The 25,403-nt window shown below is 42.6% G+C and overlaps 1 protein-coding gene across 3 annotated transcripts in view; it reads left to right on the forward strand.

Moving 5' to 3' along the window:
• The first annotated feature begins 3,597 nt into the window (after positions 1-3,597).
• LOC122555418 (neural cell adhesion molecule 2-like) overlaps positions 3,598-25,403 on the forward strand; it is a 1,561,904-nt gene continuing 1,540,098 nt past the window's right edge. The window contains exon 1 of one of the 3 annotated variants that reach the window (XM_043701408.1): positions 3,598-3,969. In XM_043701408.1, the coding sequence (XP_043557343.1) occupies positions 3,918-3,969 (52 nt within the window). In that variant the 5' untranslated portion in view covers positions 3,598-3,917. The remainder of the gene's footprint in view (positions 3,970-25,403) is intronic. The other 2 variants (XM_043701406.1, XM_043701407.1) reach the window with 2 other exon arrangements.

The raw sequence follows: 25,403 nt of genomic DNA on the forward strand, positions 1-25,403 counted from the left end.
CATTTGGCCAAGATACCTCGATCTAATTCTGATTTTTGTCGTCACCTGTCCTTACTTTGTTCCCTGATATCTCAGCCCTTTACTGTGGTGATTCGTATTCAGATTTACTTCTACAGTTCCTTTCATTATCTTGAAAACCTCCATCAATTTTATTGCATTCTGCCATGCTAGTAACAGCCCACTATTATTCCTAACATTGATTGATATGGATCTGTGCCAGTTCAGCAACAGATCTGTCCAGTCAGCCCCAAGAGAACAGTTTGAGTTTCTCTAGTCTCTCTCTATTTAACTGAGGTTCCTGGTCTCCAGTAGATAAACTTATAATTTTTCTCTGCATTCTTTTCACGGGCTCGATGTCCATCAGCATTGCCTTTCCTTGTAATTTTAAGAAAATCAGTGAAGAGTTAAAGAACTACTGAAATAAAGGCACGAACTTCAAACAACTCACTCTTTAAATACTGTCAGTCATTGCATTAATTCAAATCATTAAAATAACATTTTGGATTCTTTGTAGAATGATGCAATCCATGATTGCCAAACTTGTGACACAAATGGAAATTGATGAGAAAAAGTTTTTTCAGTTCAAAACATTGGCACTGCATCTCTGTCGACAGATGCTGCCAGAGTCTTTGAGTATACCTCCTTGTGTGATTCAGATTTCCAGCACCTTCCCCTCAAACTGAAAAGAAACAAGGGAAAGGAAATTGACTCAGTCATTTTCTCAGGAAAGTTAGCACAGACCAGAACTTATGGGAAGAATGAAACTAGTTTAGGTTTTATAAACGGATGCAGGGTGATCCTTGAAATTGTTGTGCCCAGTCCAAGTGCAGTGGAGATAAGGTGGGACTGAAGTCAGTTCCACAACCTGAGAATAAACCAATATGCCATTACAACAGTTTCTGTGACTGGAAGATATCATTCACTGTTGAAACGTGTCATGCTGGAAAAGCACAGCAGGTCAGGCAGCATCCGAGGAGCAAGAGAATCGATGTTTCGGGCATACGCCCTTCATCAGGAATGTGGTGGTGGGGGGAGGACGGGGTTGAGAGTTAAATAGGAAGGGGTGAGGTTGGGGGGAAGGTAGCTAGGAAGACGATAGGTAGATACAGGCTTTGGGTGATGGCGATAGGTCAGAGGGGAAGGTGGAGTGGATAGATGGGAAGGAAGATGGAGAGGTAGAACAGTTCAAGAGGGTGGTGCCGAGTTGGAAGGTTGGATCTGGAATGAGATGGGGTGGGGAAATGAGGAAACCAGTGGAGTCGATGTTGATGCCATGTAGTTGGAAGGTCCCAAGGCAGAAGATGAGGCGTTCTTCCTCCAGGCATCTGGTGGCTTGGATTTGGCAGTGGAGGAGGCCCAGGACTTGCATGTCCTTGCCGGAGTGGGAGGGGGAGTTGAAATGGTTGGCCACAGGGCGGTGGGGTTGTTTGGTGCGTGTGTCCTGCAGATGTTGTCTGAAACATTCTGCAAGTTGGCATCCTGTCTCCCCGCTGTAGAGGAGACTGCATCAAGAATAACAGACACAGTGGATGAGGTGTTTGGACATGCAGGAAAATCTCTGCCGGGTGTGGAAGGATCCTTTGGGGCCTTGGATGGAGGTGAGGGGGTAACTGTTCTTGTCATTGTAACCTTACTGCGCACTTTCTCCATTTCATTCACTGACCTACCGAGGGTTCTTGGGACATGGTGGGAGTGTCCCTACATCCAGTGACCACAGTTCAAGCCCCACTGTCCCAGAGGTTTATAGTAACATCTCTCAGCAGGTTGATTTGAACATTACCTTCATGGACTTACACTATCCATAAGAAGAGGAGGGTCGTTAGGCAGTTCCATTATTGGAAAACAGGGAGTTAAAATTGTTTGCAATATGAAGGCCCTGTGAACTGGAGTTTTGGGAGAAAGTGAGGACTGTACATGCTGGAGATTAGAGTCAAAAGGTGTGGTACAGAAAAGCACGGCAGGTCAGGCAGCATGGGAGGAGCAGGAGAGTCCACGTTTCAACATAAATTCTTCATCAGGACATTCCTGATTAAAGGTTTATTCTCGAAAGGTCGATTGTCAAGCTCCTCGGATGCTGCCTGACCTGCTGTGTTTTACCAATGCCACATTTTTCCACTCTGAATTGGAGCTTTACAATCTATACACTGTGTGCACTGCCAAGCCAATTTGTAAAATCTGTCTTTGTTGTATCTGCCGATTAAAGGTGTAACTGACTGTTTAGAATCGACATTTTTTTCAGTTCCGAAGCAGAGCCTCTAACTCTGTTTCTCTCTCCGCTGGTGCTGCCAGACCTGCTGAGTTTCTCCATCATTTTCTGTGTTTTATTTGCAATTTTCCTGTTCCTCCACGTTAGTTTTTGCTCTTACAAGTTTTTGAAGAATTAGCAATGAGTGTTGCTTTGTTTTCACTCTGGTCTGTTTAAATCCTGTGGGATGATGAGACTCCGCCCTTTTGATCAATGGGATTTCGGATTCCATATACTAAAAAGTGACCCTGTGTTAACCAGAATTGTAAGGCCAACTTTATTTTGTTGTTAAACCGAGTCAAAAAGTATTGTCAGGGCGTTTGCCAACATATGACACATGCGATGTTTTCTCTCGCCTATTTGAACTGAAGATCCAAATTATCAGACTATAGTTTCACGGTAGACGGCGCTTGACCCTTTAAATATAGAGAGAAGCCCCCGCTTTAGCGAGATTAAAGAACCTGGCTGCAACTTTGTACCTGGAGCGCTGTTAAGATGTCGAACGCCTGCTGTGACTACACGCGTACGGAGGACGGATTTAAAACACAGCGGGTTTCCTGTGCACGAACCATCGGACAACAGGCTACACCGGCTTCTCTGTCAATGAAAGCGATGTCTTCACTTCTTCCAGTTAGCTATCCCGCTTCCCCGAGTATAAAGCCGGGTAAGCATTGGCACTTACCCCCAGTGCGCCAGCAACAAGCAAACCTCGCTCTCCATCTGTTCCCAAAAGTGCAGTAACTTTGCCCCGGCCAGCCGCTGGCGGGGTCCGCACTGCTCCTCGGGCGGATCTGTAGGTCCTTTCACCGGTACCCTGAGCAAATGTGCCGTCTGGATGACTGGGACGTGGGGGTGGAAGAATTGGAGCGGACATATCACACTTATTTCTAATGAAGGTGTAATTTAACAGCGCAATGATTGAGGATTTATTTTCAGATTAAGGGGCATAAGCAGACATGAGAGTGTTTTTGAAAGTTGTTTATATTTCCTTCCCACTCCTCGCTTCCTTCGTCTGTCACTGTCTTCCCCTTTTCCATTGCATAGTTTCCACATGTGTCTGTCTGTCTGTCTATCTATCTTTATATCTATCTATCCAACTCTATCGTTCTACCTATAATTTCTATACCTAAAAAACTATTTTTATCGTTCCATCTCCACCTATCAAATTATCATTATCGTTCTACCCATTATTTATTTATCTGTCTACCTATCTATAACTTCTATATCTATCTAGCTATCTATTGATCGATCGATTCATCTATCTATCTATCTATCGATCGATTCATCTATCTATCTATCTATCTATCTATCTATCTATCTATCTATCTATCTAGTTATCTGTCTATCTGTGTTTATCTGCCTCTCTCTGTCTATCTATCTTTGTTCATTTAGCCCTCATTCTCCGTGCCTATTTCTCACTCTCTATCAGACTCTCTGTAAATACAGATATTTATGGTCTGGAGCAGAGTGGTGGGCTGACTGACCGCCGGAGTGTGAAGGCGATGCGCCGCCCCGCCGCGGAGGAATATTCTGGCAGAGGTTGGCATGCGATATAGTTCAGTGTGGCACTGTTTTGAGCGCCAGTTTCAGGAACCGCTCTGGCAAAGGAGCAAGCGGCTCATTGCGAGTCTCCGGGAAACTGCCTGCACCGGCCACAAAGCTCCGGGGGAAAATGACCTTCGCCTTATTCTACCTAATCGGATTGCTTGTCTGCAGCGGGGAAGGTAGGAAGCCAGGAGCATGTCAATAAGAGTATGCATGTAGTGTATGTGAGGATGGGGGGGTGGAGGAGGGGGGAAACATTCAAAACCCCAGATAGATGCATCGACTGCATTGCAGTGAGACAGAGAGAGAATGTGGGAGTGAGCATCGGGACAGGTTGCAGGAGAGACTGAAAACTGGGGAGTTGTTTGACATGAAGTCTTTGGCTATTCCTCTGTCCCCTGACAGTGCATTGTCAGTGCTGTGTGGTCGCCTTGTGAGAGACCTCTGCTGAGCGAGGCAGAGCTGGGAGGTTCTGGGGGGAAGGTTGTATCTCGTGATTATTTGGAGAACATTTAAGGTGTTAACTTTCCTCCTTGTGTTTATTGGGTACGTGTGTGTATGTGTGGGTAGGGAGGTTGCTGGTAAAACGCCAACACTCTGTGTTTGTACTTTCATGAATGTGTCTATTCAAACGGTAGGCTGTCCATCAGAAATCTCGGAGAGTTTGTCGCTGGCGTGTAATGTTGTTTGGAGAGAGTCTGAAGCTGAAAGGGACAGGAACCCCTCTCCCTACAAACACACACAAACGTACACACACAGGCAGAGACACACATACACATACTCTCCCTCTCACACACACAGACTCTCGCTCTCTCTCTCACACACACACGCATACACAGACACACACAGACACAACCACGCGCAAACACACACATACACACGCACACACTCATATACACACACCATTGAGTGGCTGCATCAATGTTTTGGTGCGCTTCCCAATTTCCAGGTTTGTTCCTGTTGACAATGGTGGCTGAATGTAATCCACGGTTCAGATGCCCAAGTACCTTACACTGAGCGGGGTTTGGGCGGGGGGCAAAGGATTTTTCAAAATGTTTTTTTTTGGGGGGAGAGTTGTGAAATTGCAAACTGCCCCTCCTTCAGAATCTTGGATTAGAATGGACGGGAATGGAGGCAGAAGCAAAGGCAAAACGCGCCCCGCCTGGGCGCTGAAAGTTTAGGCTGGACGAGTATTCAGACCGAGTTGGAAGTGCTTTGGAACGATGTCTCTGGAAGTGGATTTCGAGGGGCGTTTGTAAGAGTCTTTCGCGACAGGTGGCAGTGCAGAGCTGCTGAACTGCACTCTCTCCGATTGAAAGAATAACTTCCCCTGTCTCTCTCGCACACTCTCACATACACGCTCTCTCTCTCTCACACACACAGACACACACATACACACTCACATACACACAGAGACACTCACATACACACAGACACTCACATACACACACTCACATACACAGACACACACAGACACACAGACACTCACATATACACACACAGACACACACAGACACTCACATATACACACAGACACACACGCATAGACACACACAGAGACACACATAGGCAGACACACACGCACAAAATTAGTGTGAGCGTGTCTTCCCCCATGAACCATATCTCCAACTGCAAGATGCAGAGGTGGGATAGAGTGAATCCACACATGCTGGCTGAACCAAAGAGACAGTTCCTGGCGAGTGACACAGTGGAACTTGTCTTGTTCTGGGAGTCCTGTAATCTGTTGACTATCAGCTCCTGAGGTTTCAGCAACAGTCTCCGTGAGCACCTGCTCCTCATCTCCTCCTGCATCCCTTCACTCACTTGGAACTTTCACACCCCAGGCACTGTCAAAGAAGAGCTCCGTCGGTTTTTTTTTATAAATAATGGACAGCAATATTATTTGGAGATTTTGGGGTGGGGCCAGACCAAAGCGGAACTAAATGTGGACATCAGGGGTTACAGAGTTAGCTGGATATGAGTGTGATGGGGACCACGGGTTATAGAATTAGCAGGATGTGAGTGTGATGGAGACCACGGGTTATAGAGTTAGCAAGATGTGAATGTGAAGGGGACCACGAATTATAGAGTTGGCAGGATGTGAGTGTGGTGGGGACCACGGGTTATAGACTTAACTGGATGTGTGTGATGGGGACATCAGGGGTTATAGACTTAGCTGGATGTGAGTGTGATGGGCACCACGGGTTATAGACTTAGCTGGATGTGTGTGATGGGGACATCGGAGGTTATAGAGTTAGCAGGATGTTAAAGTGAAATTGATGGAACCGTGCACCTGTCAGTATCTGGGCATTGACAATGACAGGATTTCGGATGGTAACAGCAAGTGAAACTGACCAGGTCACCGTGCAGTGTGAGTTGGGGGAGTTGAGAAGGTGCAGAGAGCCGGATGGGGTGAGGGCTGAAGCGGCTTCAGGTCAAGGGACTGCAACTGTCCCCTAACCAGCCGTTCAGCCTGCTCGCCAATCACAGCTTCTGGGATATCGATCACTGTTTGCTCTCCCTCAACCTCCCTGCCTCAGGGCCAGGTGAACTCTGTGAGTCTCGGCTTGGGGAGACCTCCCTGAGGGTCGTGATATCCCATCCTAAATGTACCACACCATGGTGCAGGGACCCCGGGGAAGCTGTAGTTTGCCTGTTCCCCAGTGAGAGAGAGAGAGAGGGCTGTGTTTTAACCCTTCGCTCACCATGCTCAATGTTCCAGGAGAGACATGCTCAATGTTTCATGTACATTGTCGACAGTGAAATTTGAAATGTGTCTCGCTGCATTTCAAATCGATTGCTATCGATCGTACAACTTACAGTTATAAATATAATTAGCGACAAGGCAATCTCCGCTCCCCACTAAGCAGGAGGAGGGCTTCCCTCCACAATGGCCATTTGCCTGACTGTTTAGCATTACTTTTCCCAGCTGTTTGCCAAGAACGCTCAGTTCAGGTCAGGGTAACAAGCTCACTGAGTTGGTATTTTGCTGTCACAACCGTTCAACTGAAAGACTTCAACGTGAAAGAGCATCAGGGTAATATCTTTGCGCCAAGCGGAGAGAGCTGAACACTTCTTGCTCCTTCCAATGGGCGGATTATTGAATACCATTGCAAGATTGCGGCTCCAGATCGCACTCAGTAAACCGGCCCATCCGCTACTCTTCGGAACCCGCACTGACTGAGGATGGCACAGGAGGGGGAGGGGGGCGCCCAGGCTGAGATTCCGTCTGGGTTTGAAGCCAGAGGTTGTGATTGAGAGGGACTGAGTTAAACAAGGGGTTGCGGAGCGGGGCGGAAGTTGAGCTGCTGTGGGAGTAGACAGAGACAGTGGTGGGATCAGGGAAGCGATGGGGAAGGCAGGACGGGGGCCGCACGGTTGGGTTTGGACTGTACAGAATGAGACTGAGCTCGGGGATAGAGCACGGGGAGAGATTTCTTGAGCGGTTGCTTTCTGGTTCAACTCTCACGGTCGAGTGAGAGCAAGAGTTAACATTCAGCAGTTTCGATCAAGGCTGCTTCGAAGAGAAATAAAAAAAAAGACATAAAGATTTCACTCACACCCACAGATGTTTAAATTGATTAGATATCATCAAATATATAATTGAAGTAAACAGTACACTGGTGGTGACCTACAGACTGCTGGGAAGGGAAGGCGCACGGAGTGTGCCGACGAATAAATATTTCCTCATTCAGGCTTTCTCTCACTCCCAGCTTTCGAGATGGCTGCCGCCCTTTCTATTATTGCGAGCAGTCATTTCAGACACACAGTTTTACCCTGAGTCTGCCACTGGCGTAGGGAAAAGTGGAAACTCGAATCGGGGGGGTGGGGGGCAAAAGAAAAAGCGAACGCACTAACTCTAGCTGTTTGTAACCTGATTTCAGCTTCATTCATTTAGGTGAAGCATGTCTTGACTTCAGTGCTCTGTTTCAGCAGATACGGCTGGAGAAAAGCTGCAACCTGATTTGCAGAATGTTCCCTTCGGTGTCTGATTTTATTTATCGTTGTCCAAAAGAGGTTAATAGAAATGTGAAGAAAATGTTGGCGGAGTTGCATCTTTTTTTTTTCCTGGCATGCCTCCCAGTACAAGTCCTCCTTCCTTTTTCCCATAGATCCTTTGAGATTGTCCCACTATTAAAGACCAATCGCTTAATGACAAAATGCTGCTTAACAGTATGACTTCCCATATTCTAAACTAAGGTAGGTCCCTTCAGAAACCAATCTCCTATGCAACTGACCATACTCATTGTTTTTCTCCTTTGAGATCCAACACTGATGTTGGGTAGGTGCAATTCGTACCTGGGCTTATTGAGTGACAAATACTCAATAAGTACTTTGGGATTTCAAAGCAAAAGTACCGAGTAGCAGTGTGCCCATTTATATTTGTTCAAATACTAGTGTGGGAAATGTGTGTGACTGATCAAATATATTTTTTGAATATTTTCTGGCTTACATAAAAACAGAGTTAGTCAAATTTACAGCATCAGATGTCAATACAATGAGCAAGGAGAATTCCAATGTGAATCTCTCAGATCTGTTCATGGCTGGAACAGTTTTTTTACAACTTATGCAGAGCCCATCAGTTCATTTCTGGAGCTGGTACTTATTATTATTTATAATATGGTACAATTTGGAACCTGAAGAATGGTATCCTTTTTGGTCAATGTTGATAGGCAGTATCTGGTGAGAAACATTTTTTTCAATAAGTGTTTCCACTTTTACATTTTAGCTGCAAAGTAGAGAGCTTTTCTGTTGCATTTATAATAACTTAATCATGAGAGAAGTTTCATTTTCCACTGAATCCTTTCCAAACTTGTCAGAGCTTTACGTAACCATGTATTGAGTTTCATTGGAAGATCAATGTCCAGTTTTGACATGTAGGTTCCACATATGAACTCTTCATTCCTCTAAGTTCTTATGTTTCTAATTTAAACTTCCGCACCAATTGATTTCCATCTGAGGCCATTTCAAACCCAGGTGACTTGTGATGGCTTTCTAAGAGTTGGACCAATGACTTGGTGTTGCATAAGGGGCAATTCAATAGAAAATGTAAACAGAAATATAATGGGAAGTTGTGGAATGATGCACCACTAGATTGTTTGTGGCATAATAATATAACCAGATGGTACTGTATATGGACTCTACGTCCTCTCCCTTTTCAAAAACAAAACTTTGGATCAGCTGTGGAATCATCCTGTGGGTTGGATAAAGCCTTTTAAAAAAGCTGGAAAGTGTCTGTGTGATAGGAAGAGTGACATTCTCAGAGAGTACACACAACCCAGAAAACCATAATATAGTTGCTTTCTTTTTTTAACTGACCTCCTTTGGCACAATGTATTTACATTGAAATTATACAAATGAAAATATTGCATTAATAATTATCAATAATTAATTGTGTATGCTTTCAATAGATACAGAGTCCACAAAGATATTTAGTTTACCAGAACCTAATAAGGACAGTGTTTCAGCACCGATTAGTGCTGCTTCTGATAAAGTCTGCACTGAAAACTTTATCCAGAACCACTCTTTTTTTTTCTATATGGCTTCAACTAAGTATCACCTCCCCTTCATTCTGTCCTCTTGGACATGATTCACTCATAGAAAAGTCAGAAGGACACCATGCTGCAAGTTGTCTACCTGCAGATGTTCACGCTCTGGCATTTATAGTCTTTCATGGAAGCTTCACCTCACCTTGTCAGCTGTAAAATGAGAAATGCAGGATGTATCCAATTGCATTTGTGAGAGAGATCAATATTTTGATGTGGGACCCATAACTAGAGATAAGTCATGATGGATTCTTTACAAGCTTCTCTGTAAGTGAGATTAAAAAGTTAATTGTTGCAGCTATGCTTCTATTTTTGTTTATGATTTTCATGTTTTCTTTCTTTTTATGGCTTCATGATACAACTATTCTGAGATACTGTTATGTAGCACTTTCTATAAATACATCTTCGCTGTTATTACACACCCCTGCTGAAAAAAAGTGTAATATCATTAAGTAATGTCATCATCCCCTCATTTCCTCCTGTTGTACATGATTGAATTCATTGAAAAGTTGGAGAACACCTCGCTGCCTTACCGTAACCCTAACCATATTCCTGCAGTGGTGCTTAAGGATGTCCATTCTATGAGTCTAATCTCCAGAAGGTGCTATTAAAATCCATTGCAAAGATGAGTTTGTGCTGAATTTGCAACTGGCTCCAATTAGCTGGGACAGGGGACAAAAGGTGTTTTAAAATAATTGATAAAGGTGCATACAAATGTTCTTAACAATCAAAGTTAAAAAGCACACAAGACCAGGTTATGAAGCAACAGGTTTATTTGGAAGTACAAGCTTTTCAGAGCGCTGGTCCTTCACCAGGTAGCTACTGGGGCAGGATCATAGGACATACAATTTATAATCAAAGATCAAAGTATCATACAACTGATACAAAGTATTGAACAAGCCTTTTTAATTAACAAGTTATTACAATCTGAAATGCACTGCATGGATGTCTGACGAAAGCAGATTCAGTCATAACTTTACAAGAGGATTTTGGTTAGCAGTTTGAAGGAAAGAGAAGTGCAAAGATTATGCAAAGATCATGGGTGAAGTGGAGCCAATTGGGTAGGTTTGCCAAAAAGAAAGATCATTTTATGATCTTATGATCCACGTTTCTGACTCTGATAGCTAGCTGCTGAGATTAGCACTATGGAGCAAAGAAATATTTTCAACTTTGGGTGAAGGTAAAATGTGGGTCAGCTGTAGTGACGGACAGCCTATGCTAGAAAAGCTTATTCATAGCCACAGACTGTGCTCTTCAATCCATGTGTAGCCCTGAATGCCTTTGTAGCTGCTTGAGGAATGATATCCTCACAAGCATCTTCACCAGCAAGATAAAACATCAAATAATTGCAAGGTGGAATAAATTAGAATAGATTATCAAGGGAACTTAAATAGGTGAAGTTTCAGGTTGTCATATTCCTCCCTTTTGTTTTAGCATTTAAGGTAAAGTCAATATGAATTCAAAGCATGATTTTACTCTGGTCTTTTTAGGTGAAGTATGATTGATGTAGATTTCTAACTAATTTGCAAATATTCTTCTGTCAGCAGACTCATGAAATGGGAAGAGACAAAACACATTGAGTTCGGTAAACTGTCAGACAACTTCAAATCAATAAAGTTGCAGTTTTGAAAAGACTGTTGTTGCCTGTAAGGTGTTTTCTCTACCTTGTGTGTCTGCTCTCACAGTGGTTGGTGCAATAGTTACCTATCATTCTAATACAGACAGGACCCGAATTCATAACTAAATCAATTTTTCAATGCACTGTTTTTGGAAGTGAAGGTGTTAGATCTGTGCTTTTGACAGATTGAATGCAAGTACAGGTTGCATGGATGGATGTAAGATCCCCTTTTTGTATTATTGGCCTCTTGACCAGTGAGACCAGAGAGACCAGTGAGAATGAAGAAGATGTTCAATTTATCATCACAAAGTTGCAGCAGTGCCGAAAACCTGACAGTGAGATTTTTTTTGTGTGTGAGGAGAGGTGTTGGTTGCACTTGAGGGTACAGTGAAACAGAGAGGGAAATTTGCTGTTCTTTTTTTTTACAGTAGCTCATTAGCAGAACAGAAACAGAATCAGTGGTGATTAACATAGTTCAGACTACGGGGCTGATTGCAGACTGTTGGACAGTGAGAAGAAGAAAAAAATAAAGCTTTGAGTGTTTTGTCTTGCAGTGTAGATAGATAGTGGCAGTGCATGTTATTAGTAGCAGGACAAGAGATAGGCTCGCCCAAGAGTCCATAATGAAATCGTCATCCTTGACTGAGCTTTTCTTATTGCAGCTCTGTCACGAATGTGCTTCCCGGCTCTGTTTCTTGATAGCACCACAGTGTTTGTCAGCAAGGAGATGTCTGGGCAAAACACAACTCACACTATCGTCTTTTTTTTGTGATCAACATACAGTTGCAATGATAACATTATTTCCAGTCATGACTTCCATTTACAATACATTTGGGATTTATTAAATGCGGTGGACATGTACAAACATTTGCTGGCATGTCATGTGTATTTTCTAATTTGTTTTCTCCCTCATCTACCAGACCATTCGCTTTTGTTTTGAAAGAGGAAATATGCAGCATGGCTCCTTATTAACTGGCCTCCTCAACCAGCTTGGAGGATGCTTAGGAGACAATTCCATCTCAATTTGGCGAGTCCTATTATTCTTACACTTATCCTGCACTGCTTCCTAACTTGAGTGGCTCAGGTTGGGAAGGCACAGAGCAATCAAGGGCATTGAATGCGATAAAGTATCATCTTTAATTCAGTGTAATTTGTGACATTGATTTAACTGCCAATGTTATACTTTGCCTGATTTTTAAAAATCCTCTTTCCCCTTTGCCTCATTACATTGTATTTAAAGTGAAGGGAAATCCTGTGTTGTATGCAGTAGCAGGTACTCTGACAGCACCCAACTTTAAACTATCTGTTTCTGAGCATTGGTGCCCTCAAGATCATTGTCACCCATCACTGCACTCATTCCTTTGACTTTACTCCGATTGAAGTACTTGATGATGGGTAAATGATAAGTAATCTTCTCAAGTGCAAATTCACTTGCTCTCCTCCAACACTGATATTTCTCAGACTATTGTGTGGTCTGACCTCTGCCTCAATTCAGATTCAGTTGCTGATTTAGTGAAGAAAGTGTTAGTCATTTCTGTTTTGATATTAGCACTTGTGGTTAGCACTGCTACCTTGCAGCGCCAGGGACCTGGATTTGATTCTAGCCTCAGGCAACTGTCTGTGTGGAGTTTGCACATTCTCCCCGTGTCTGCGTGGGTTTCCTCTGGGTGCTCTGGTTTCCTCCCACAATCCAAAGATGTGCAGGTTAGATGAATTGCCCTTAGTGTTCAGTGCTGTGTAGGTTAGGTGCATTAGTTAGGGGGAATGGGTCTGTGTGGGTGACTTTTCGGAGGGTCAGTGTGGACTTGCTGGGCCGAAGGGCCTGTTTCCACACTGTAGAGATTCTAATTAAATTTGGTTAGAGGGAAAGATTTTAAAATCCCAGTGTTTACTTTAAAACATTGTTTTATCTTCACTGTGCTTGCCTAATCATATGTATCAAAGGAATTATTGTCATGGTTACTATTATTTGGGATGGAAGTCTTTGGATGCAACCTTTGCCAATGTAATTCAAGCAAAATTCTAATGAGACAGAGGGCCTGTCCACTGTAAAGCACCTTCTGTGCTCTGGCAATTCCTTTTGCTGAGGTGCTATATAAATGGTTGTTGTTAAAAAGTCAATATTGGAGAAATGGTACTCTGTATTCCAATTGTGCAGGTTAATTACTCCTCAGATGGTTGCTAGCCAATCCAAGTACTACTTCCCTTTAAATATCATACAAGCTCTCTCTACTGTTCTTTTTATGAGATTGCTGCTTTCTGCATTTTTCAAGGGAAATTTGCAACCTGACTTTTGCCCACTTGATTTAAGCATCTGACAGGATGCTTTTGCAGGGAGCGTAATCTATCTTTACTAGTTATTTCTGATTAACCTGTTCGGGCATGTTGTGACACAGATGGGGCTTAAACTCAGACCTTCAAGCAAAGAAGCACAGGCACTATATCTGAAACACAAGAACCCCAGCTTGATTTTCCTGTTAGCTTGAGACAAAATGACAGCAAGCCCTAGGCATTAACGGGAAGCTGTTGTCAAGCACATCACTTAGTTATTTTCAGTTGAATGTGGGACACGTAGCATTAAACTATTGACAATGTGTATGCCAAATGAATACAAAAGAAAATTGCCAAGGCCACTGATATTGTTTCTGTGAGAACAGGGCAATTGCTAGTTCATAAGGAACTCTCCTGAGGTTGTTTCAATTCCTTCATTTTCTTGCTCCTTAATGTATAACTTTCTCTGGCTCTAAAGCTATGTAATCATGTAATTCTTTTGCCCTGGTAAGGCATATCAAGAAGAGCTCTTGGATTTGAAACATTTTTCTCTCTCTATGGATACTTCCAGACCTGCTGAGCTCCTTCAGCATTTACTGCTTTTACGTCAAGACACATGACTGATTTTTACCGAATGAAGTTTGTCAGCTAAGACAATATTGAGGCACACAGTTGGCCTCATTCCTGATGAAGGGCTCCTGCCCGAAACGTTGATTTTCCTGCTGCTCGGATGCTGCCTGGCCTGTTGTCCTTTTCCAGCACCACACTAATCTTGCCTCTGAGCTCCAGTGTCTGCAGTCCTCACTTTCGCCACACAATTGAGAGCATGGGCAAAGACATAAATCTTATGCGCTGTCTTAAAGGGAAAAAGACACTGGTTTAGAGGGGATGGTAGTGGTGAGGATTGGGAATTCAATATTTTCAACTTTTGCATGGTCAACAGTAAGTTTGGGGATGCTCTGGAGACAAAAGCTAACGAAGCTTAGGTATCACCAGTGGTGTGGGACAATGTTGGTGTTATGGTCATTTAGATGCTCAGACTAACATTTTTGGAATGTGAGTTCACATCACACTGCAACACTGTGGAGTTGGAATTCAGTTTATGAACTTGGAATTAAAAACTGATCACTGTGACAACTATTATTGTTTACAAAGAACAGCACAGGAGCAGGCCCTTTAGCCCATCAAGGCTGCACTAAAACATCATACCTTTCTCAACTAAAACCCTTTTGCCTCTATTCCCTGCCTATTCATGTATATGTCAAGTTGGCTTCTTAAACGTTGCTATCGTATCTGCCTCTACCACCTCCTCTGGCAGCGGATTCTAGGCACTAACCAGCCACTGTGTCAAGCACCTGCCTCTCACATCTCCTTTAAACTTACCCTCTTTTACCTTAAACCTCCGTCCACTCGTATTTGACTGGGCTATTTTCCTTGGAGCATCCGAGGCTGAGGGGTGACCTTATAGGAATTTATAAAATCATGAGGAACATGGATAGAGTGAATAGTCAGGTCTTTTCCCCAGAGAAGGGGAGTTCAAAGCTAGATGGCATAGGTTTAAGGTGAGCAGGGAAAGATTCAAAAGGGACCTAAGGGACAACTTTTTCATGTAGAGGGTGGTGCATGAGTGGAATGAGCTGCCAGAGGAAGTGGTTGAGGCTGGTTCATATACAGCGCTTAAAAGGCATCTGGATGGGTATATGAAAAGGAAGGGTTTAGAGGGATATGTGCCAAATGCTGGCAAATGGGACTTGGATATCTGGTTCGTTTGGATGTGTTGGATCAAAGGGTCTGTCTCTACATCTCTACGACTCTCTGACCTTCTGAAATGGCCTAGCAAGACACTCAGCTCAGGAGCAATTAATTCTTGCCTTGCAAACAGCAGCCACATCCTGTGAAAGGAATCATTTTTCTAAAAAGCAGACTAGCTTAACGATTTCAAAATGTCAGCAGGTCTGGGAGAGGTGGTACTGTTGTACAGCTGGATGTTGCAAGTTTATGTGTGAAAACTGGCGTATTTTAGACTGTGTCACTTAGTGCAGATGAACAACTGTGAGGGGACACCAGAGACAAGCTTGTGTGTGAGCCGAAGTTTCTCTGGTGATCACTGAAATGAGAATAATGGAACCAGGTAAGAAAATAGTCTTGCTCAACTGGAGGACAGACGAGTGGTATTGGAAGAGAATGGTATGGACAACTGTTTGAAAAAGCTGCAGACTGATGGAGAGGGGTAAGATCATTTAGTTTTCCTTCAGAACATAGTATTTATTCAACTATAGACTTGTGCATCCCTCATTTCCATTAGCTTGTCCTTGGTGGTTGTGTCTTCAACTCTTCAGGTTCTAAGTCACCTCTCTTGACATCATCTACTCCTGTACTGCTGTGGAAGATGCCAAGTTTTGTCTGATGATGCCTCTGTGATATTTAAATGCAACTGCTTAGGCATTAAGGTGCTTTGTTAGGTTGGATCTGAAGGAACATTAGTTTGCTCTTAAGCATGCTGGATTCGATACAATGGGTGTCTAAATGATTATAGTATTGCATTCCAGTACAAACATTTGTCACCTTAATACCAATAGTAAAATTAGACAGAAAGGAAAACAAAAAAAAAATGAAATGCTTTACTAGAGACTAGGCAACTGCTTAACTTCAGTTTATATTAAATTTAAGCATTACCTTACGTAGACAACATATGTGTATACAGTTGACAAATTCTACCTCTAGGTACATGAAAGATTGTAGCTCTCTCAGTCACATCTAAGTCTTAAAGACAGCATATTGGTATCCAATACCTGGAGGAATATTTCTCTGATTGTAATAGGTAAGGGTATCTTCAGGAGTCTCTTGCAGGAAAGCAGCTGTCGTTTGAAAATTGCTTTGAGAACAGATGGATTGTTATTATGTATCACAGAGGCATTTAAATTAGACCGTCTAACTGGAACAGTTAGAGATAAATGCAATCTTCCCACATTGACTCAAATCAAGAAGCTGATGTCAACTGTTTAATCCTTTACTTTAATTCTCAGAGCTTTTTCAGCAATGATACTCTCAACCCGAGATGTGAGTTGAAAAGGAGTGTCAGTCAAAGTTACCATGGGTGGCACGGTGGCTCACAATGCCAGGGACCTGTGTTTGATTCTGCTGTCAGGTGACTGTCAGTGTGGAGTTTGCATATTCCCCCCCAATGACACTGCCTATTGTTCCTCAGGCAGCTCAGGATTCCACATGTCCATTAGTACCCTCACCAACTTCTACAGATGCACCATTGAGAGCATATTGTGTGAGTGCTTAACGGCCTGGTGTGGGAACTACTCTACCCAGAACCATAAGTTGCATGCACAGCCCAGGTCATCATGGAAGCCAACCTTCCATCCATGGACAAAAACAGATATTGCTGGAAAAGCTGAGCAAGTGTGGCAGCATCTGTGGAAGGAGTCAGTGTTAATGTTTCGGGTTCCTCACAAATGGGCTCCATTTACAGTTCTTGTTGCTGTGGAAAGGCTGCTAACATCATCAAAGATCCCTCCTACCGTGGCAATGCTCTCCTACAACCTCTTCCATCAGGATACAGAAGCTTGAACATAATCACCGGCAAGTTGAAGAACAGCTTATTCCTTGCTGTCATTAGACTGCCGAACGGACTCTCTAACTTCAAATAAAGTTGATCTTGTTAATGTTGATCTTGCTTTGTGTACCTCCTGTGCAGCAGTAACCTTACAAGGCTCACGTTTTTCAGCACACTTTTTCTGCATGTCATTGCTTGCTTTGATCTGCCTGTACTGCTCGCAAAAAGTTTTTCACTGTACTTAGGTGCATGTAACTACAATAAATCAAATCAAATCAAATCAAATGTCTGCGTGTGTTTCCTCTGGGTGGTCCAGTTTCCTCCCACAGTCCAAAGATGTGCAGGTTAGGGTGGATTGGCCATACTAAATTGCCTTAAAGTCCAGGGATGTGCAGGTTGGGTAGATTAGACATGGGAAAATACAGGATTACAGGAATGTTGGGATATGTCTGGTGGAATGCTCTTCAGAGGGTTAGTGTAGACCTAATGAGCTGAGTAGCCTGCTTCCATATTGTAGAGATTCTATGAAATTGGAGGTTCTAACAGACTCATACCGTGTAGGAATGGCAACCTGTCATCCATGTGCAGTTTGGGATTGTATGTGACTCCAATCCCATGTTGATTGGTTTGCCTCTTAAATATCATTCAAAGATGCTCACAGCTCCCTTTACAGGAAGAACACTTGCTTCCTACTCCCCAGAGTTAATCCACCATCTACAAGGCTCAAGTCAGGAGTGTAATGCAGTACTTTCCACTTGCCTAGATAGGTGGAGCTCCAGCAATACTCAAGAAACATGACACCATCCAGGAAAAAGCAGTCTGTTTGATTGGCACCACATCCACAAACATCTATTCTCTCCATCATCAGAGCTTAGTAGCTGCAGGGTATGCCAGCTGCAAGATGTGGTGCAGAAATTCATTGAGGCTCCTTAGACAGCACCTTCTAAACCCATGACCACTATGATCTCGAAGGACAAGGCAGCAAATGCATTGGAACACTACCACCTGCAAGTTTCCCTCCAAGCCATTCACCATCTTGACTTTCCAAATGCAAGTTCTCACACTTATCTATATTAAACTCCATTTGCCATTTCTCGGCCCACTTTCACAACTGGTCAAGGCCCTACTGCAATTTCTGATAACCTTCCTCATGGTCTACAATACCGCCTACTTTAGTGTCATCAGCAAACTTACTAATTATGCCTTTTATATTCTCATCCAAATCATTAATATAAATAACAAGCAGCAATGCGCCCAGCACCAATCCCTGAGGCACTCCACTAGTTACAGGCCTCTGGTCCGGTAAGTACCCTTCCACTATTACCCTCTGCTTCCTAACATCAAGCTAATTTTGTATCTATTTTGCCAGTTCCTTCTGGATTTCATGCAATCTAATCTTCCAGAGAGCCTATCATGTGGAACCTTATCAAAGGCATTACTGAAATCCATATAGACTACCTTTACCACCCTGCCCTTGTCAACCTTCCTGGTCACTTCATCAAGGAACTCCAACAAATTTGTGGGGCATGGTCTCCTACTCATAAAGCCATGCTGACCAATCTAATCTTCCAGAGAGCCTATCATGTGGAACCTCACCAAAGGCATTACTGAAATCCATATAGACTACCTTCACCACCCTGCCCTTGTCAACCTTCCTGGTCACTTCATCAAGGAACTCCAACAAATTTGTGGGGCATGGTCTCCTACTCATAAAGCCATGCTGACTACTCCTAATCAAACCCTGTATTTCTAAATGCATGTATATCTTTATATCTCAGATTCTTCTCAAGTAACTTACCCACCACAGATGTTAGGATTACTGGTCTATAGTCGCAAGGCTTTTCTTTGCAGCCCTTCGTGAATAATGACACAACATTCGCTACCCTCCATCTTCTGGGATTTTACCCATGGCTAACGATGATGCTAAAGTATCAGCCAGGGCTCCCGCAACACAATCAAAGGTTATACGGGTCAGGAAAGTGCTTGCCATGATGCCATGTTTGCCATGATCTTGAATGGTAGAGCTGGCTCAAAGGGCCAAGTGAGCTGCATCTATGGAAGAGCTGGGAGGTAATGATGGAGGGGGTAAAGCAATAGTTCAGCCACAGATATGGAACATTTTGTTCCATTCTGATCATCCACACATGGAAAGATACGATTGCAATACAGAAACTGTTGAGGCAATTAATCATATTGTCCCCTGAACTGGTAAAGGTTAGCTTAGTGCAAGATTAGATAGGGTAGGATAACTTTCCTTCAGATTGAGAAGGTTACTGGGCATTTGGAATAGATGTCCAGGAGGATAAAGGGGTTTAATCGGGGAAACTATTCCCATTGACAAGAGAATATAAAGAGGAAATGGAGCTAATGCATTTGGCAAAAGTCAAAGGTCAGCTCATATGATCCTTGGTTTTAAGCAACAATTACAGAAAGTGTTGAAGCTTCGGATGTGAGTGAAAAGGATCAGCTGAACTGAAAACAAAATCACAAATGATAAAGCAATGCCAAGAGTGAATTTACAAAGAAGCTTGTTGGGTATCATTAGAAAAAGGCAGAGAAACTGGGTAGGAGAATTCTCAAGAGGAAAGAGATTTGTTCTAAGAGATGGTATGGAGGATGGATTTCAAGAAGGAGGATAAAAGAATACTTTAATGTTGATTGTCTAGGATATTGAAGAAATGTTATTGGCAAATGGAAAGGCTTATATGGGTTAGAGAGATTAGGTCTTGGACATAGAGACCAGTCTTTGGGCAGAACGTGCATGCTGATGATGAGGAGGAGTGCTGAAATATGAATAGTGAACCAATCAATTCCTATCAAAAGCCTGATTGAAACTGCTCCAAATTCATTTCATATTCTGTTTTTAACCTATCCTCTCTGATCTGAATTCAAATCCGTGCTCTGGAGTGAAGGAACATTTGCTGGAGATCTCCTCCATAGAGCTCTCAAATCATGTTTCAAGAGTATGCTGCTGTACTTATAGTGATGCTTGCTATGAAAGGAATTTGATACTGTATGCCTGACTACATTGCTGAGCTGTAGACTCCGTAATTGCAATGACTGAACATTATATTTCAAGAAAGGGCTTCGCACATTTTCCAATATACCCTGCGAATGATGAGGATAAGGGAAGTATTTAAACACTACCACAGACAAGGGCATCAAAGCTTCAATATTCTTGTATAATTTTTGTTTGAAACCTGAAATTTAGATTGCAATCTTCAATTGGTTCAATTTATAATCTTTACGACATGTCTATATTTTTCTACATTTCTATGTAATCTTTTTTGTTCATGGAATGTAATCATCATTGGAAATACCAACATTATTGCCCATCTCTGATTGCCCTTGACGTTAGCGATTAGCTGCCTTCCTCTACCACTGTATTCAGCTGGCACAGGTTCACCTACATGCATAGCGATACTTAGACTTTGTAGCAGTGTAGCAATAGCAGAATGATGTGTGACCTGCAGAGACATTTGCAGGTGACAATCTCCACATGGGTCTACTGCTCTTGATTTTCTTGGTGGCAGTTGTTACAGGTTTGGAAGACTTGTCTAAGGAGCTTTGGTGAGTTGCTGTAATGCATCTTATACATACTGCTGCCATTGTGCATTGATGATGGAGGGAGTGAATGTTTAGGGTGGTGGATGGGCTCCCAATTATTTGGGTGTGGTTCAAGCAGATTACTTTGTCCTGGATGATGCTGAACTTGAATATTGGAGTCACATTCATCCAAGCAACTAGGGAGTATCCATCACAGTCCTGACATTTGCCTCAATTGATGGTCAAGATTTGGGAATCAGGAGGAAGCAATTACCAATTTCTGACGGGTTTAGTGTGGACACCTTATATAGATGGTTGTTAAGTGTCTGGTCAATGGTAATTCCTCAGATATTGCAGTGATGATAAAACTATTAATCATCAAGGGGAAGTGGCCCAATTTTCTGTTTGGAGATGATCATTAAGACCATTTGGCCTATTAAAAGTCTGCTCTGCCATCCAAACAAAGTTGCAATTCACTTGCGTGGGACAAATGCTACTTGCACCGTGAATTCTTTCAATTGGAGTTTCTTTTTGTCTTTCCCCAATTCACTCACGCTCTTCACTTCTCACACATGAGCTAAACATACTGAAGCATACTGGGCTGCAGTTTCATGTACTCTGACCTCTTCATCCAAAGACTGACCATTAAAAGCATATTCCATTAGGGGTAATATGTGAAGACCAGTGTTCCAGGATATGCTTGAATGAACAATGGTTCTCATTGTCACTCTATCGACCACCTTCATGTATGCGGCTAAATATGGTGATGCTACTATTTGCTAAGTTACCAAAACTATCCACTGGTGGTTCCTGAAGACTTGGTGGACTTGTTTCTTACCAATGATTGGTAGCCCAGTTTTCAACTTAAATGAAAACCAAAATGAGGGATGATGTCATACAAGTTGCCAATTTTTGCCATGAGAAGTTTCTATGGGACAGACAGAGTTCGATGTCATTCCCATTGCATCTAAGTGTATTGGATACTTGTTCATGCATATTAAGGTATGACATTGCTTTAAGAATGCTGTACAATTGCCCACCTCTCAAATTGGTAATGTGGTAGAAGATAACTTACACTGTTTTAATCTTTGCTAAAAAGAGGCACAATGGTGAATAATCAGAGTACAATGTTTTAGGTCTGGACTGCCAATCAATTACTTTTGTTTTTCAACTTAAAATATTCACTACACTACAAAGGTCTGCCATAAAATCAGGCTTATCCAGAATTAGACCCTGGTCTCATGCTCCTCATCTGAATGAGCTACTAATCTAAGCTACATCTCCAGAGTCATCTCATCTGATTCTAGGGTCAAATCTTAGTTCTTTTTATCCAGCAGAAATTGAGTATGTCCAGTGACAAAGGTTGGGTGGAAACCCTGTGTTGGTGGGACTAGGTGGGTGGAATGTCATAGAAGAACCGACCAGGTTAGAGAATGATTGCATGGATGGACAGTATCAGAAAGTAGACAGCAGGATGAACAGAGAGCAGTGTCTGTGACCCATCGTGGGGTATAACTAATTACATATGGGTGGCCTCAGCTAGCATGGGGGAAAAGAGGGAATGTTTCTGTCTACTTTATTTTTGGTTTCCACTGCTCTTTCAAAAGAAACTAGCCAGGCCGTCTGTGGCTTGGCAATCATTATCAAAACATACATACTCTTATTTTCACCGCAACTTTGTAGGTGAATCCTGAAACTGGCATAGACCCTCGTTTTACATAATTCAGTTGATCTGATACTGGGATTGGGTGAACTTGTAGATAGAAACCGATTTGTGTCAGGAAGCAAATGCCTGTTGATGCATTGCAGTAAGATGCTATTTGTAAGGAATTGATCATGGGTATGTTCAGCAACTTGATTCTTTGCTCAGTAAAGTTTGTTAGCAAATGCTGAAGCAAGTAGCATGCAAATGCTAATTTGTGGTTATGTGTATCCAACTTGACGATTCCAATTAGCATTCGCAAGTTACACAATGAATTATTTCTTTATGTGACACTGTGAATTTATGAAAGGTCTCTTAAAATACTTGTTATATTTCATTTCCTGTTTGATTAAAAATATTTAATGCTTGCAATCAAAATTATTTGACCTGTAATGTCTCCTGATCAAGATAGGTGACTATATTAAATAGGATTTTGGAGGTTATAAATGAGTACTGAAGACCGGGCTAGAAGTTGATGTTTAATGCCCTCAGTTATGTCTGAAGGCATGCTGGCCATGGTGGCTCAGTAGTCAGCACTGCTACCTCACAGCACCAGGGACGTGGGTTCGATTCCAGCCTCGGGGCGACTGTCTGTGTGGGGTTTGCACATTCTCCCTGTGTCTGCGCAAGTGTATTCCCACAGTCCAAACATGTGCAGGGTTAAATGAGTTGACCAGGCTAAATTGCCCCATAGTGTGCAGGCAAGGTGGGTCTGGGTGGAATGCTCTTGAGAGGGTTGGCATGGACTTGATGGGCCGAACGGCCTGCTTCCACACTGTAGAGATTCTATCTTGCAAAATTCACATCAGTTTCTACCAATGTGCCTTTTCCCTTGATAAAGTTGCCAAAGTATTCACTCCCCCATTTGTGAGAGATGACTGGTGTTGAGGTTCACCTACCTCACACAAGTAGTAAAGTTGACAAGACGTGACTGTATTGATGATTTTGGTTAGTACAGGAATTAAATCCATGCTGTGGCCTTCGTTAACCAGGCATCCAGCTAACCAGCCACTCACAGACATGACTAGTTTGCACAGGGGAGTATAAAAAGCAGAGGACAGGATTCAACCTACGGGGTAATTTTTATCTCAATATGCTTATCAATTCATTTTGTGAAAAGACATAAATATAACAGGGGCTGGTGTTATTCGTAGACTGTGAGATTCAATGGTTGTTTTGAATTTCCGGATCATGAGCAATTTTTTTGTTCCAAATAAGGATTAACATCAGCTGATATTACTGAAGTGCTTGTGGCACTATTGCATTTGTGGCTTGCCATTTGAAACATCCGTGCATTGATTTAGAACAATATTACTGGGTATTTGCAGTCAATTATAGAAACACCATTTGCTTTTATTTGTTTTCAACTAAATTAAAAGCTGTTTTGATATCCGAGTGTGCAACTGCCTGGTGAATTACGTTGATCTAATATTCAGGCTATATACGAATCCTTCTACTCTGGACTTTCTTGTATTGCTGAGCTGCTAAGTAGGCCATCCACGTAGAATTAGTTTGGATAAAGTGTGAAGATGTAGATATAATGGACTATCACTTTCCACTTCCATCAACTGACTTTAATACATTGAATCTCTTGTGGTCTGTAATGGTTTTGAAGGAAAAGCGTTCACTTAAGATGGCCACTAAGCTCACTTGAGGCGATTGAGCCAAAACCCTGACACCAGCAATAAAAAAGAATTAGCCACAGTTGAAATTAATGTCTGGCTAAGTAGCCATTGAGATGTGATTTTTTTTTTCTCTCCTGTATTTGCACGTGTTTGGAGGTGGCCTAAATTACAATGAAAGCTTCAAATAAAAATGAAGCTAGACATGGAAATACACAAAGGGACTATATCTCAGTCAACAGCTTTTTTGGCAGATTAGTGAGAAAGAATGGTGGATGTATAACAGTAGAATCTGAAAGGCTTACTCTGCTTTTCTCTCTGCTTTCCTCCCAGCCTCTTAGAAGACAATACCAGTGAAAAACAAATCAGGGAAGCATCATTTCAACAAGAAGGCAAAGCTATCTATAAACTGCATTACTATCGAGGATACAAGACATGAATTAAATTATCATGATCTCAGGCTAACCTGAACACCTCAAGAACTCTAAGAGCATTTTAAAACTGTCTATTCTTGAGTTTTCACTCTAAACGAAACATTCGCCCCATCTTTGAACTTCAAAGCTATGCTTTTGTGCGTGTGTGTTGGATGTCACATTTTATTATTTTTCTTGGTATTAGAAAGTAATAAAGGGTGGAAAAGTGGCTCAGTGGTTAGCACTGCTGCTTCATAGCACTGTGGTCCCAGGTTCAATTCCAGCCTTGAGTGACTGACTGTGTGGAGTTTGCTCATTCTCCCCGTGTCTGTGTGGGTTTTCTCCGGGTGCTCTGGTTTCCTCCCACAGTCCAAAGATGTGCAGGTTAAGTGAATTGGCCATGATAAATTGCCCATAGTGTTAGGTGCATTAGTCAGAGGGAAATGGATCTGGGTGGATTAATCTTCGGAGGGTCAATGTGGACTTCTTGGGCCGAAGGGCCTGTTTCCACACTGTAGGGAACCTAATCTAAACTAATTAGTTTTTTTCACTCAAGGAACCTTGCAACTGGCTCCTTAATTTGAATTGGTACAGCATTTTAGTTGAAGTGTGATATTTGTGCAAGTGAGAAGTGTTCCCTCACACTCCTGACTAGTGTCTTGTAAATGGTGATCAGGCTTTGGTGAGTCAGGAGTTGAGTTGCTTGCCACAATATTCCTAGCTTCTGAACTCCTCTTGTGGTCAGTGCATTTATGTGGCCATTTGAGTTTAGAGTTTGGTCAATGGTAATGCCCAAGATGTTGATAGTGGGTGATTCAGTGATGGTAACACCATTGAATGTCAAGATTGCATTGTCTCTTATTGGTGAAGATCATAGCAATAGACAATACACAATAGACAATAGACAATAGGTGCAGGTGTAGGCCATTCAGTCCTTCGAGCCTGCGCCACCATTCAATATAATCATGGCTGATCATTCCTAATCAGTATCCTATTCCTGCCTTATCTCCATAACCCTTGATTCCACTATCTTTGAGAGCTCTATCCAACTCCTTCTTAAAAGAATCCAGAGAGTGGGCCTCCACTGCCCTCTGGGGCAGAGCATTCCACACAGCCACCACTCACTGGGTGAAGAAGTTTCTCCACATCACCGTCCTAAATGGTCTACCCCGTATTTTTAAGCTGTGTCCTCTGGTTCGGCACTCACCCATCAGCGGAAACATGTTTCCTGCCTCCAGAATGTCCAATCCTTTAATAATCTTATACGTCTCAATCAGATCCCCTCTCAATCTTCGAAACTCAAGGGTATACAAGCCCACTCGCTTCAGTC

Source organism: Chiloscyllium plagiosum, chromosome 12 (assembly GCF_004010195.1).
Source record: "Chiloscyllium plagiosum isolate BGI_BamShark_2017 chromosome 12, ASM401019v2, whole genome shotgun sequence".
NCBI classification, from domain to species: domain Eukaryota; kingdom Metazoa; phylum Chordata; class Chondrichthyes; order Orectolobiformes; family Hemiscylliidae; genus Chiloscyllium; species Chiloscyllium plagiosum.